This window comes from Lynx canadensis, chromosome F1, assembly GCF_007474595.2.
Source record: "Lynx canadensis isolate LIC74 chromosome F1, mLynCan4.pri.v2, whole genome shotgun sequence".
Taxonomy (NCBI): domain Eukaryota; kingdom Metazoa; phylum Chordata; class Mammalia; order Carnivora; family Felidae; genus Lynx; species Lynx canadensis.
In genome coordinates this window covers 27,799,341-27,811,803 of record NC_044319.2, presented here as the reverse complement: position 1 = coordinate 27,811,803, position 12,463 = coordinate 27,799,341, and the positions used below count along the sequence as shown (strand labels likewise).

General features: G+C 37.3%; 1 protein-coding gene across 3 annotated transcripts in view; it reads left to right on the top strand.

Annotated features, from left to right (window-relative positions):
* The window catches only part of CEP350 (centrosomal protein 350), a 158,462-nt gene that overhangs the window by 81,811 nt on the left and 64,188 nt on the right, over positions 1-12,463 (top strand). For all 3 annotated transcript variants that reach the window (XM_030303179.1, XM_030303180.1, XM_030303178.1), the window contains 4 exons: positions 1,778-1,947; positions 9,094-9,290; positions 9,889-10,073; positions 10,543-10,630. In XM_030303179.1, coding sequence (XP_030159039.1) covers positions 1,778-1,947; positions 9,094-9,290; positions 9,889-10,073; positions 10,543-10,630 — 640 coding nt within the window. The remainder of the gene's footprint in view (positions 1-1,777; positions 1,948-9,093; positions 9,291-9,888; positions 10,074-10,542; positions 10,631-12,463) is intronic.

Sequence of the window (12,463 nt, the reverse complement as noted above, 5' to 3'; positions counted from 1 at the left end):
AGAATGGGAGAAGATATTTGCAAGTGACATATCAGATAAAGGCTTAGTATCCAAAATCTATAAAGAACTTCTCAAACTCAACACCGAAAAAAAAATAATCCACTGAAGAAATGGGCAAAAGACATGAATAGACACTTCTCCAAAGAAGGCATCCAGATGGCCAACTGACACATGAAAAAATTCTCATCACTCATCATCAGGGAAATACAAATCAAAACCACAATGAGATACCACCTTACCACCTGTCAGAATGGCTAAATTAACAACTCAGGCAACAACAGATGTTGGCGAGGATGTGGAGAAAGAGGATCTCTTTTGCATTGTTGGTGGAAATGCAAGCTGGTACAACCACTCTGGAAAACAGTTTGGAGGTTCCTCAAGAAACTAAAAATAGAACTACCCTACGACCCAGCAATTGCACTACTAGGCATTTATCCACGGGATGTATGTGTGCTGTTTCGAAGGGACACATGCACCCCCATGTTTAGAGCAGCACTATCAACAATAGCCGAAGTGTGGAAAGAGCCCAAATGTCCATCGATGGATGAATGGCTAAAGAAGATGTGGTATATATACACACTGGAGTATTAATTGGCAATCAGAAAGAATGAAATCTTGCCATTTGCAACTACGTGGATGGAACTGGAGGGTATTATGCTAAATGAAATTAGTCAGAGAAAAACAAAAATCATATGACTTCACTCATATGAGGACTTTAAGAGACAAAACAGATGAACATAAGGGAAGGGAAACAAAAATAATATAAAAACAGGGAGGGGGACAAAACAGAAGAGACTCATAAATATGGAGAACAAACAGAGGGTTACTGGAGGGGGTGTGGGAGGGGGGATGGGCTAAATGGGTAAGGGGCGCTAAGGCATCTACTCCTGAAATCATTGTTGCACTATATGCTTACTAATTTGGATGTAATTAGATAAAAAATAAAACAAGTTAAAAGAAGATTATAGAGATACATTAGATTGCCAAAGAGAGTATGTAGCATAAAACACAAAGGGACCAAAAACAAAACACTGGGAGTCACCATCATTTTAAGGAAAGCCAGGAAAATTTAAAAGGAAGTGAAAGAAGCAGAAAAACTTGTTCGGAAGAAAGGAAGAAAAGCTGGTGAGAATAGAATCAGAGAGTGTAACAAAGGAGAGTCTTTTATTTGACATTTAGTTTTGATATAATTTTGAGCTTACAGAAATGTTGCAAGAATAATACAGAGTTAATATCTTTTATCCACATTGCACCGATGTTAACATTTTACTACATTTGCTTTTGCAAGTGGAGGTTATAAAGAAGGAGGTAGAGATCAACACCATATACTGTTGCAGAAGAATTATCTATTAGATTTGGCAATTGAAGTTCAGGTAGAGATTACAAGAACAGTTCTAGTAGAGTAGTTGGGATTGAAGCAGATTGTGATTAATTGTGATGTTGTGGAAAAGTTGAAATAGCCAAGCAGAAGCCCCTTTTCCCAGTAGCTTGATTTTACAATGAAGGGGGAAGAAAAGTGAGAGCCTGAGAATTGTGGTTGCCTCCCATGACTATTTAACAGTCAAACCTTCCTCTCCCCTACTCATCTTTCCTAAAACAGTTTCTTCTCGGACTTTTCTCTGTTTAGCATTTTATGTTTTGTGTTACATCTTTCATCATTTCATATCTTGATCATAAGACACACTCCCTTAGTCAAATAAGTTTACTTTGAAGTAATGAACCTTACTTTCTCACCCCCCCCTTTTTTTTGGTTTGTTTCCATAATATCTATAAACAGAAGTAGCAGTGGTAGCAGCCGTCAAGAAAGTCCCTCAGTTCTATCTTCTAAGGAAAATGAGAGGAAGCTTCATGGTGAAAAGATGGAGAGTTCTATTGATGAACAGGTTCAGACCGCTGCAGATGATTCTCTACGAAGTGACAGTGCACCCTCTCTTCCTGATGAGAAAGGTAACATTCCTTGCACATGTGTGTGTAGTTATTTGTTTGGGGAAGCTTCCAGAGCCCTTGGAGATGTTTGTGGCTGAGCTAGTTGATATGCTTAGAACATGATAGCGTGTGTGTGTGTGTGTGTGTGTGTGTGTGTGTGAATCTGATATTAAATGTATCCAGGTGAAACGATTTCAAGGTTACATGTTATGTCAGTTACCCTTGCCAGTATTTTTTTATTTTATTTTATTTTATTTTATTTTATTTTATTTTATTTTATTTTATTTTATTTTATTTTAATGTTTATTTATTTTTGAAAGAGAGAGAGAAAGACAGAGTGCAAGCCGGGGAGGGGCAGAGAGAGAGGGAAACACAGAATCCAAAGCAGGCTCCAGGCTCTGAGCTGTCAGCACAGAGCCTGACACAGGCCTCAAACTCACAAACTGAGATTATGACCTGAGCCGAAGTAGGATGCTTAACCGACTGAGCCACCCAGGCGCCCCCCGCTTGCCAGTATTTTAAACACGATTGTGTGTGCCAATACCATGCTGTCTTGATGATTACAGCTTTGTAGTAGAGAATAAGTCTGGGATTGTGATGCCTCCTGCTTTGGTCTTCTTCAATATTACTTTGGCTATTTGGGGTCTTTTGTGGTTCCATACAAATTTTAGGATTGCTTGCTCTAGCTTTGAGAAGAATGCTGGTGCAATTTTGGTTGGGATTGCATTGAATGTGTAGATAGCTTTGGGTAGTATTGACATTTTAACAATATTTATTCTACCAATCCATGAGTATGGAATATTTTTCCATTTCTTTATATTTTCTTCAAGTTCCTTCATAAGCTTTCTATAGTTTTCAGCATACAGATCTTTTATATCTTTGGTTAGGTTTATTCGTAGGTATTTTATGATTCTTGGTGCAATTGTGAATGGGATCAGTTTCTTTATTTGTCTTTCTGTTGCTTCATTGTTAGTGTATAAGAATGCAACTGATTTCTGTACGTTGATTTTGTATCCTGCAACTTTGCTGAATTCATGTATCAGTTCTAGCAGACTTTTGGTGGAGTCTATCGGATTTTCCATGTATAATATCATGTCATCTGCAAAAAGCGAAAGCTTGACTTCATCTTTGCCAATTTTGATGCCTTTGATTTCCTTATGTTGTCTGATTGCTGATGCTATAACTTCCAACACTATGTTAAACAACAGCAGTGGAATTTACCCAAGGGATACAGGAGTGCTGATGCCTAGGGGCACTTGTACCCCAATGTTTATAGCAGCACTCCCAACAATAGCCAAATTATGGAAAGAGCCTAAATGTCCATCAACTGATGAATGGATAAAGAAATTGTGGTTTATATACACAACGGAATACTTCGTGGCAATGAGAAAGAATGAAATCTGGCCTTTTGTAGCAATGTGGATGGAATTGGAGAGTGTTACGCTAAGTGAATAAGTCATACAGAGAAAGACAGATACCATATGTTTTCACTATGTGGAACCTGAGAAATTTAACAGAAGACCATGGGGGAGGGGAAGGAAAAAAAAAAGTTAGAGAGGGAGGGAGCCAAACCATAAGAGACTCTTACAAACTGAGAACAAACTGAGGGTTGATGGGGGTGGGAGGGAGGAGAGGGTGGGTGAGGGGTATTGAGGAGGGCACCTGTTGAGATGAGCACTGGGTGTTGTATGGAAACCAATTTGACAATAAATTTCATATAAAAAAAGAAAACAAACACGAATGTGTGTCATAATCCTAAGGGTGGAGGCAAAGTAAATCTAGGACAGCATGCATGTGAATGGAAAATAGATATTAAAAAAAATTTCTTATATCCTATTATCAATATGTAATATAATCATAAAAACAGAATACATTATTAGAACTTTACATTTTAGATAATATAATAAGGATACAATTTCTTATAGATAATGATAATGTCAGATATAGTAACTAAATTAAAACTCATTAGTTACATCTTCCTGGATCATAAACAAGAGGTGTATCCCTATCTAATCATGGGTAGTAAACAACATAATGAAGAAAACAGAATTTGGCAACAGATGACACCTTTAAGGATCTTTTTTTTTAATGACTGGCTCTCAAGCAGTGTATTTGATTAATGGTCTAGAACTGTTGTCTTCAGAGCAGGATGGGCAAGGCAGTCTTGAGAGTACAAGAAGATTTTTCAATTTTGATTTTTCTCATCCCTTAAATTTTTTTTGGTAATTTTATAATGAATATAATTTATGCATAAGCAGTCTATAATTAATGGTTAACAATTAATGCAGATCTTGTTACCCAGAAGTACAAATACAATCTAGCTAATGAATATAGCTCTTATTACCCAGAAATGGGGTGCTGCTGTAACAAGTATCAAAAATGTGGAAGTGGCTTTAGAACTGGGTAATGAGGCAAGAAGAGTGTTGAGGTGCATGTGAGAAAAAGCCCGCGTTGCCTTGCAGAGACTATTGGCAGGAATATGGATGTTAAAAATGATTCTGATGAAGTCTGATGAAGATGGAAATTAGGAATTTGGTATTGGAAACTGGCAGAAAAGCAGTCCTTGTTATAAACTGGCAAAGAACTTGGCTGAACCGTGTTCTAGCTTTTTGTGGAAAGAAAAAGTTAAAAGAGATGAACGTGGATAATTAGCGGAGGGAATTTCTAAGTAAGGTGTTGAAGGCATGGCCTGGTTTCTCCTTACTGCTTATAGTAAAATGTGAGAGGAGAGATAAATTGAAGGAATTGTTAAAAAAGGAACCAGAACTTGAAGATTTGGAAAATTCTCAGACTATCCCTATTGTGAAAAATGAGAAAGCATGTTCTGGAGAGAACACCAAGGATGTGACTGGATAATCACTCCATAAAGAGATTACCCCTGGATTTAAGCAGCCATCTCAGCAGAAGCCAGGAATAGAGATGGGATTATATGAGTAGAGAGACTGCCAGTTAGGACTAAAGAGCACAGAGATGAGATGAAATTATACGAAGGCTTTCAGAGTTCTGGGATTCTACCAGATGAGACGGTAGAGCTAGGTTGTAAACATGCCTTATCCTTTAAAACAAGGAAAGAATGACCCTGAGGGTGATTCAGAGATCAGCAGGGCAGCCATTGCCACCACAGGCCCAGGCCATACAACCCACATGGCAAGGCTGTCTCCTCATTGATTTGAGTATGGGGCCACCTCCTTGGTTTCAGTTGTCCAGGCTGCCCTTGCTCTCAGCCTCAGGAGCAAACTATTTCCAGTGGCCGAGGAGATGCTTCTGCCCACAGAGGTAAGAAGGCAAGGCCACCCCAGTGGGCTTGAGGGCAGAGCATCTGGCCAAAGAGGGTCATTCTTGAGCCTTAAGATCTAATGGAATTTGCTCCACTGGAGTCTTGGACTACCCTGAGACCCATCACCCTTCTTTCTCATTTATCCCTTTTGGAATGGGATTGTCTATTTTATGCCTTTCCCACCATTGTATTTTGGAAGCACATAACTGGGTCTTGTATCAAAGGTCCGCAACTAAAAAGGAATTTTACCTCAGGATGAATCATACCTTGAGTCTCATGGATACCTGATTTAGATGATATTTAGATGAGACTTTAGACTTGTAGTTGGTGTTGGAATGGGTTAAGACTCTGAGGGCTCTTAGGATGGGTGAGTGTGTTTTGAGTGCAAGAAGGAATTAATTTGGGGGAACCAGAGGATGGGATGTTATGGACTGAACTGTATCCTCTCAAAATTCATATGTTGAAGTTCTAACTTCCAATGTGACTTTATTTGAAGATAGGGCCTTTAAGGAAGTAATTAAAGTTAAGTGAGGTCAGAAGAGTGGGCACTTATGTTCTGGTAAGAAGAAGACCCCAGGCATGCACATGCACAGAGAAAAGGCCTTGTGAGGACACAGAAGGCATCAAGCTGCAAGTTAAGAACGGTTTTATCAGAAACCAAGCCAGTTGGCACCTTGATCTTGGATTCCACCCTCCAGAACTGTGAGGAAATAAATTTCTGTTGTTTGTTTAAGCCAGCGGTCTGTGGTGTTCTATTATAGTAATCCAAGCAGACTAATATAATAGTATTAAATATCAAGAGGCATGCTCATATTTTTACACTGATCGATGAATGTTTTTCAGAATGTTTTCGAAAATGTTTTATGGATTACTGAATTAAAGAGTAACGAAATTCATTTTAGGATCAGACTTCATAATGACACCTTCCACATAGAGAAATAAAGGATAGAGGAAAACAATAAAGAAATTATTTGTTAAGTTCCTCCTATAGGATGAATTTAACCCCAGCAAAATTTTATCTTAATAACAGTTGTTTGTGATTATAGTGGCGAAGACCGATTTATTTATTGAAAGTGTCCATGAGCCTCAGAAGGAGTAGATGTAACCATCTGTGACTTGTTTAATGTTGTTCTCAAGTGTTTGCCATGGTGCCAGTACCTGCAAATGTAGAATTGTCAAGTGACTAATTTGAAATGTCTTGAACCATGACTTCTTGATAGATTTAACTTGTTTAAACAATATAAAATTAAATTACTTGGACTTCTACTTCTGGCCACAAGGGAGGAATAGGACCAGGTTTACCCTCCCTCCTAAAACAAGTATCAGACAAAACATGTGAAGTAAGTATTTTTAAGACATTGAATATCAGGCAGTGAATGCTGTCAATTCATGAGAGATGGAAAGCAGGTGAGAGGAGCACTGAGATTGTCTGGGCTTACTGCCTGAGGGGAGTCTCCCGGCTGCACAGCGTGAAGCCCAGCAGCCTTTCTGAATTGAAGAAGTAGAGTTAGGAGTGTGGAGAGACTGAGGCAACTAGAATTCACAGGACAGCCAAGATCCAAAGAAACTAAACCCTATTGAAAACCAGTATGTAGAAGAAACCAGGAGAAAATCCAGGTCACCTTTTATTTGGCAGTGATTTCTTAGATACGACACCAAAAATACAATCCATGAGAGAAAAAATTGGTATACTTTATCAAAATTAAAAAACTGCTCTGTGAAAGACACTGTTAAGAGAATTAAAAAGATAAGCCGCAGACTGTTAGAAATATTTGTAAATCACATGTTGGATAAAGGACTTAACATCCAGACTTATATAAAGGACTCTTAAAACTCAACAACAAGAAAATCAACAACCCTATTAAGCAATGTGCATAAGATCTGAACAGACACTTCATTGAAGAAACTCTACAAATGGCAAATAGACTTAGGAAAGGTATTCAATATCATGTGTCATCAGGGAGTGGAAAATTAAAATCACAACAAGAATGTACACATGCCTTTTAGAATGGTTAAAATCCAAAAACCTGACAACAAAATATGCAAGGATGCAGAGCAACAGGAACTTGAATTCATTGCTGGTGAGAATGCCAAATGGTATGGCTATTTTGTAAGACATTTTCACAGTATCTTATAGTGACCCAGCAATCAATATGCCTAGGCAAGCATATTGAAAACTTAGGTCCTCACAAGAGCCTATACACTAATGTTCATAGCACCATTTTTCGTAATTGCTAACAATTGGAAGATGTCTTATGAGGAGAATAAGCAAACTGGTGTAACACTATTTAGCAATTAAAAGGAACAGGCAACATCATGAATGAATTTTAAGTGAAGCGAAAGAAGCAAGCCCCAAAAGGCTACATATCATATGATTCCATTTATATGACATTCTGGAATAGGCAAAACTTTAGGGATGGAAAACAGATTAATGGTTCCCAGGTGTTAGATAGAAGAGGAAGTGGTTAACTACAAAGAGGTTGCATGGGAGAACTTTTAGTGTGAAGCAAATGTCATATAAGGGATGTCCTGTATGGTTCTTTTATTTATTGACTGATACTGTGCATTTGTCAAAACCCTAGAGCTGTATGTACATCACAAAGAGCAAACTTTAGTGTGTGCATACTAAATACACACACATCAACCAGGATGTTGGGGGATCTAGGATGGAATGCAGTCTGTGACTAATGAATCTTAACTTTATTAGAAATGTATAGCATGACCACATTGAAGAGAGTGGAAGGAAGAGGAGCTGACCTAAGTAAATTTGGAAAACGGAATTTTTGAGTAGAAATTGTAAGCCTATTAAATATAAAAGGAACAGTATATAAAGTATATTCTGATTGGTAAATGAGCTTTTCACAGGGGTACAAGTTCACAGTTCTTTACATATGTATTAGGATTGAATGAATAAGTAAACGGACGTTGGATGATGGTAGGGGTCAAGTTTCTCCATGTTGGAAAAGGATGTTAGATACACAAGAAAAGAAGACTAGAATGAATCCTGTGGTGCTGGACTCAGTAACATCAGTGTGAATCCGTCTTTAGATGGGTGGATAGATACAAGAACAATTTGTGTGTGTGTGTGTGTGTGTGTGTGTGTGTGTGTGTGAGAGAGAGAGAGAGAGAGAGAGAGAGAGATTATGTGTGTACACGGGCTAGTATACATGCATATATTACCTAGCTCTGTTCATTGACAGGGTGAAGAAACCGTGATACTCTAGCAGTAACAAGAGTAACCAGTGCCCATAATTATGGTTTCTAGATATTGTCCAATAAAAGAAAGTAGAGCTCTTTGGAGAAATGAGACTGGTTCTAGGACTGGGCAGGGAAAATGCAAAATGAACCTGGAGCATCTTGTAGTACCAATAAGTAATGGTGCCCAAAAACAAAAAGGAAGGGGAGTGCATGTCAGAGGCAAACAAGAACCAACCTAAAAAGAGCTGTTGTGTTTTAAGTTAAGCATGGAATTGATGAGTTCTAAAAAACTTTTAATTTGCATTTCTTTGCTAGCAATATTAAATGTTGTTTTTTTGTTTTTTTGTTTCTTTACTTAGTTCAGCCATTTGTATTTTTGAAGGATCTGATCATGACCATTTCTCATTTTTCTGTAGGAATCTTAGTAGTTTCCTAACTGGTTTGTAAGAGCTCTTTATATATAAAGTATATTACACTTTTGCCATATTTCTTGTACTAGTGTTTTTAGATAGTTTAGAGACTTTTTTCCTTGTTTGTAAGGTAAGTGAACTATTCCAGGCCTACAATTATTAGTGATCAGCTCTATGAATTTATGTTAGATCATCCCATAAAGAGGCAGCAAGGGCTACTAAATTGAATACTTACTGAAAACTGTTACAATGATAAAATCCACTTGTTCTAAATTCTTTTAGATTCAACTTCTATTGCAACAGAATATTCACTGAAATTTGATGAATCTATGACAGAAGATGAAATAGAAGAAAAATCATTTCGATCTTTACTACCTTCTGAGAGCCATCGCAGATTTAACATGGAAAAGAAAAGAGGCCATCATGATGACTCTGATGATGAAACTTCTCCAGAAAAGACAACACTGTCTTCTGCTAAGGTATGCTTCAGTTTACCTGTGGAGATTACTTCATAAAGAGTTGTGGATGTGTTCTCTTGTAGATATGAGGATACATTTTGTACTTGAATTCAGTTGTCATCTCCAGGAATGATTTTCCTAAGATAGCAATTTTATATTATACTTTTGCTATAGAATCTGGCTTTGCTTTCCTTATGAAGTACAACACAGGACTTATGATTCCTTGGAATGATATAGAAAGGCCTTCGAGGATCTGAGCCAGTGTTATGTCTCTAGCATTTCACTTGCTTTACTCTTACTTCATTCCATTTAAAAATTTATGTTTCTATCATTCTTACTAAATCGTTAGCCTTTTGGGTAACAGGGACAATTCTTACCCTGCTTTATATCCCTGGGACAGTACCTGACTTACAGTAGTTGTTTGTCAAAATGTTATTGGTTGAATAAATTAGCAGATGAATGTTCTTCCCTCTTATGTGCCTTTTTTGAAGAATGTTCTCTGACACGGTCGGCAGCCTTTCTGTGTACATAGTTTATAAGTGCATGCCTCTTTTAACAGCGTTAATTAAGTTCCAGAGGCTTAGATGATGATAAACTTGAAATAAAATCTTCACTTTAGGAGCTGAGCATGCCATTCTCAGGAGGACAAGATAGTTTTTCTAAGTTTACGATGGAGATGGTTCGACAGTATATGAAAGAAGAGGAAATGAGGGCAGCTCACCAGTCTTCACTCCTGCGTCTCCGTGAGAAGGCCTTGAAGGAGAAAACTAAGGCTGAATTAGCCTGGTTAGAGCATCAGAAAAAGTAAGTTGTTTCAGTGAATATAGTTTTCACTTTCTAATTTCTTCTTTCATTAAAAGAAAGCGCTTTGATTTTTAAAGATGTTTTTGTTTCCTCATTTAATTTGATCAACCCAGTTTCTCAACCTAGAAATATGGCAGTCGTCCCTAAATCCTGTTGCTTTCGAGACCTCCTACTCATAACATTTTCTTTGCATTTCTCTTTTATCACTTGACTGATTGTTATTTTATACTGAATTCCTTTACTGTGTTGTAAACTCCTTAAAGCAATTTTATCTTTAAAGGACCCAGTCTAGTGTTTGTATATTTATATGTGCAGTAAAATATTTACTTGGTGGGATGGCCATTGCTGCGTACAGCAGTTGTTTTCCACATTTGAAAATGTTAGTTTAGAGACTTTGCAGTGGTCAAGAATTCTTGACATTAGATTAGAAATTTAATCTACTCTTTGTCTCAATGTGAAATATTTGCAGACATCTACGAGACAAAGGAGAAGATGATAAAATGCCCCCACTTCGGAAGAAACAGCGTGGTTTGCTTTTAAGGTTGCAGCAAGAGAAGGTATGTCAGGAAAAACACTGTTTAAGAGGATTTACAGCAAGTTATGTTGTGGGATCTATTATTTTGCCTAATCTCTTTTTCATATTATTACTTTAAGTGAGATTTAGTTGATACGTACCACCGTTTTGCCTATGCTACTATAATTACAGAAATTGCTTCGTAGTCTGCTGTGTTTCTCTTAAATTAGGATTGTGTGTCACTGCTAACTTAATACAATGTAGAGTCAAACCTGCCTTCATTTGTTAAATAGTCTTCTGAAATGCATATTTTAAAAATTAAGATGTTTGTTGAGTCTATTTGGATTAATTTTTTGGTCTGTATTTTCCCAAATAGACTTTTAAGACATACTCATTACAAATTGACTAATATTTTGGCCCAGTGAATTCAGAAACACCTAGGATTTGAATCCTGGAGAGGTAGCATGGTATAGTGGTTAAAAATTCAAGCTCCAGAGTCCGATTGCCTGGGTTAAAATTCCAAATCTACCAATTATTAGTTTCATAACCTTGGACAAGTTACCTAACTTTCTTTGTGCCTCAGTTTCCTTATTTATAAACTGAGGATAATAATGGTAACATACTTTGTAGGGTTGTTGGGAGGAATAAATTAATACAAATAATAAACTTACAACAACAGACCATGGCGCAGTGGTAAGTGCCAATAAATGTTAACTGTTATTATCTGTGAAAAATGTGTTTCAGAGTGTCTGGTAAGTATTCAGTGGATTCTAGTTTTTTTCCCTTATTGACCTGTTGCAAGGTACTAGCCACCATATTGGATCATCTGTGAAATTAATCATTTAAGTTATATATTGGATTATTACTCAACTAGTTGTTTTTTTTTTTTTAAGTTCACGCAGGAAACATCATTGATCATATGAACTTTAAAAATTTGGTAATTTTTAAAAAAAAGAAGTTACGTGTTTTTAATACGGAAAAATTGGCGTCAGAATAACTTAAAATGCTTAGTTAAAATAAGGAAATAGGGGCGCCTGGGTGGCGCAGTCGGTTAAGCGTCCGACTTCAGCCAGGTCATGATCTCGCGGTCCGGGAGTTCGAGCCCCGCGTCGGGCTCTGGGCTGATGGCTCAGAGCCTGGAGCCTGTTTCCGATTCTGTGTCTCCCTCTCTCTCTGCCCCTCCCCCGTTCATGCTCTGTCTCTCTCTGTCCCGAAAATAAATAAAAACGTTGAAAAAAAAAATTAAAAAAAAAAAATAAAATAAAATAAGGAAATAACTGTTTACAAGGTTACGGTAGCTTTCTGTTTATAACGTAGAATAAAAGCTAGATTTACAAATATTTTCTCTCATTCTGTGGGGTTGTTTTCCCTTTTTTTTTTTTTTTAAATGTTTGTTTATTTTTGAGACAGAGTGCACAAGCAGGGGAGGGGCAGAGAGGGGATGACAGGATCCAAAGCGGGCTCTATGCTGATAGCAGCCAGCCTGATGTGGGGCTTGAACTCACAAACTGCAAGATCATGACCTCGGCTGAAGTCGGACACTCAGCTGACTAAACCACCCAGGCGCTCCTTCACTTACTTAATAGTGTGCTTTGGAGCCCACGTCTTTGGATTTTGATGAATCTAATGTTTTACTGCATGCCTGCTGATAGCACATTCAGTTTTTGTTAGTTTAAAAATGTACTTGTTTCACCTTCGTTTTTGAAAGATATTTTTACTAAGCATAGAATTATTTTCTGTCAGCACTTTAAAAGATATTGTCCATTGTCTACTAGTTTCTATTGTTTTTATGAAGAGGTCAGTTGTCTTAATGGTTTTTTTTAATTACTTTTTTAATTACTTTTTTGAGAAAATGTATTTATTTTGAAAGAGAGAG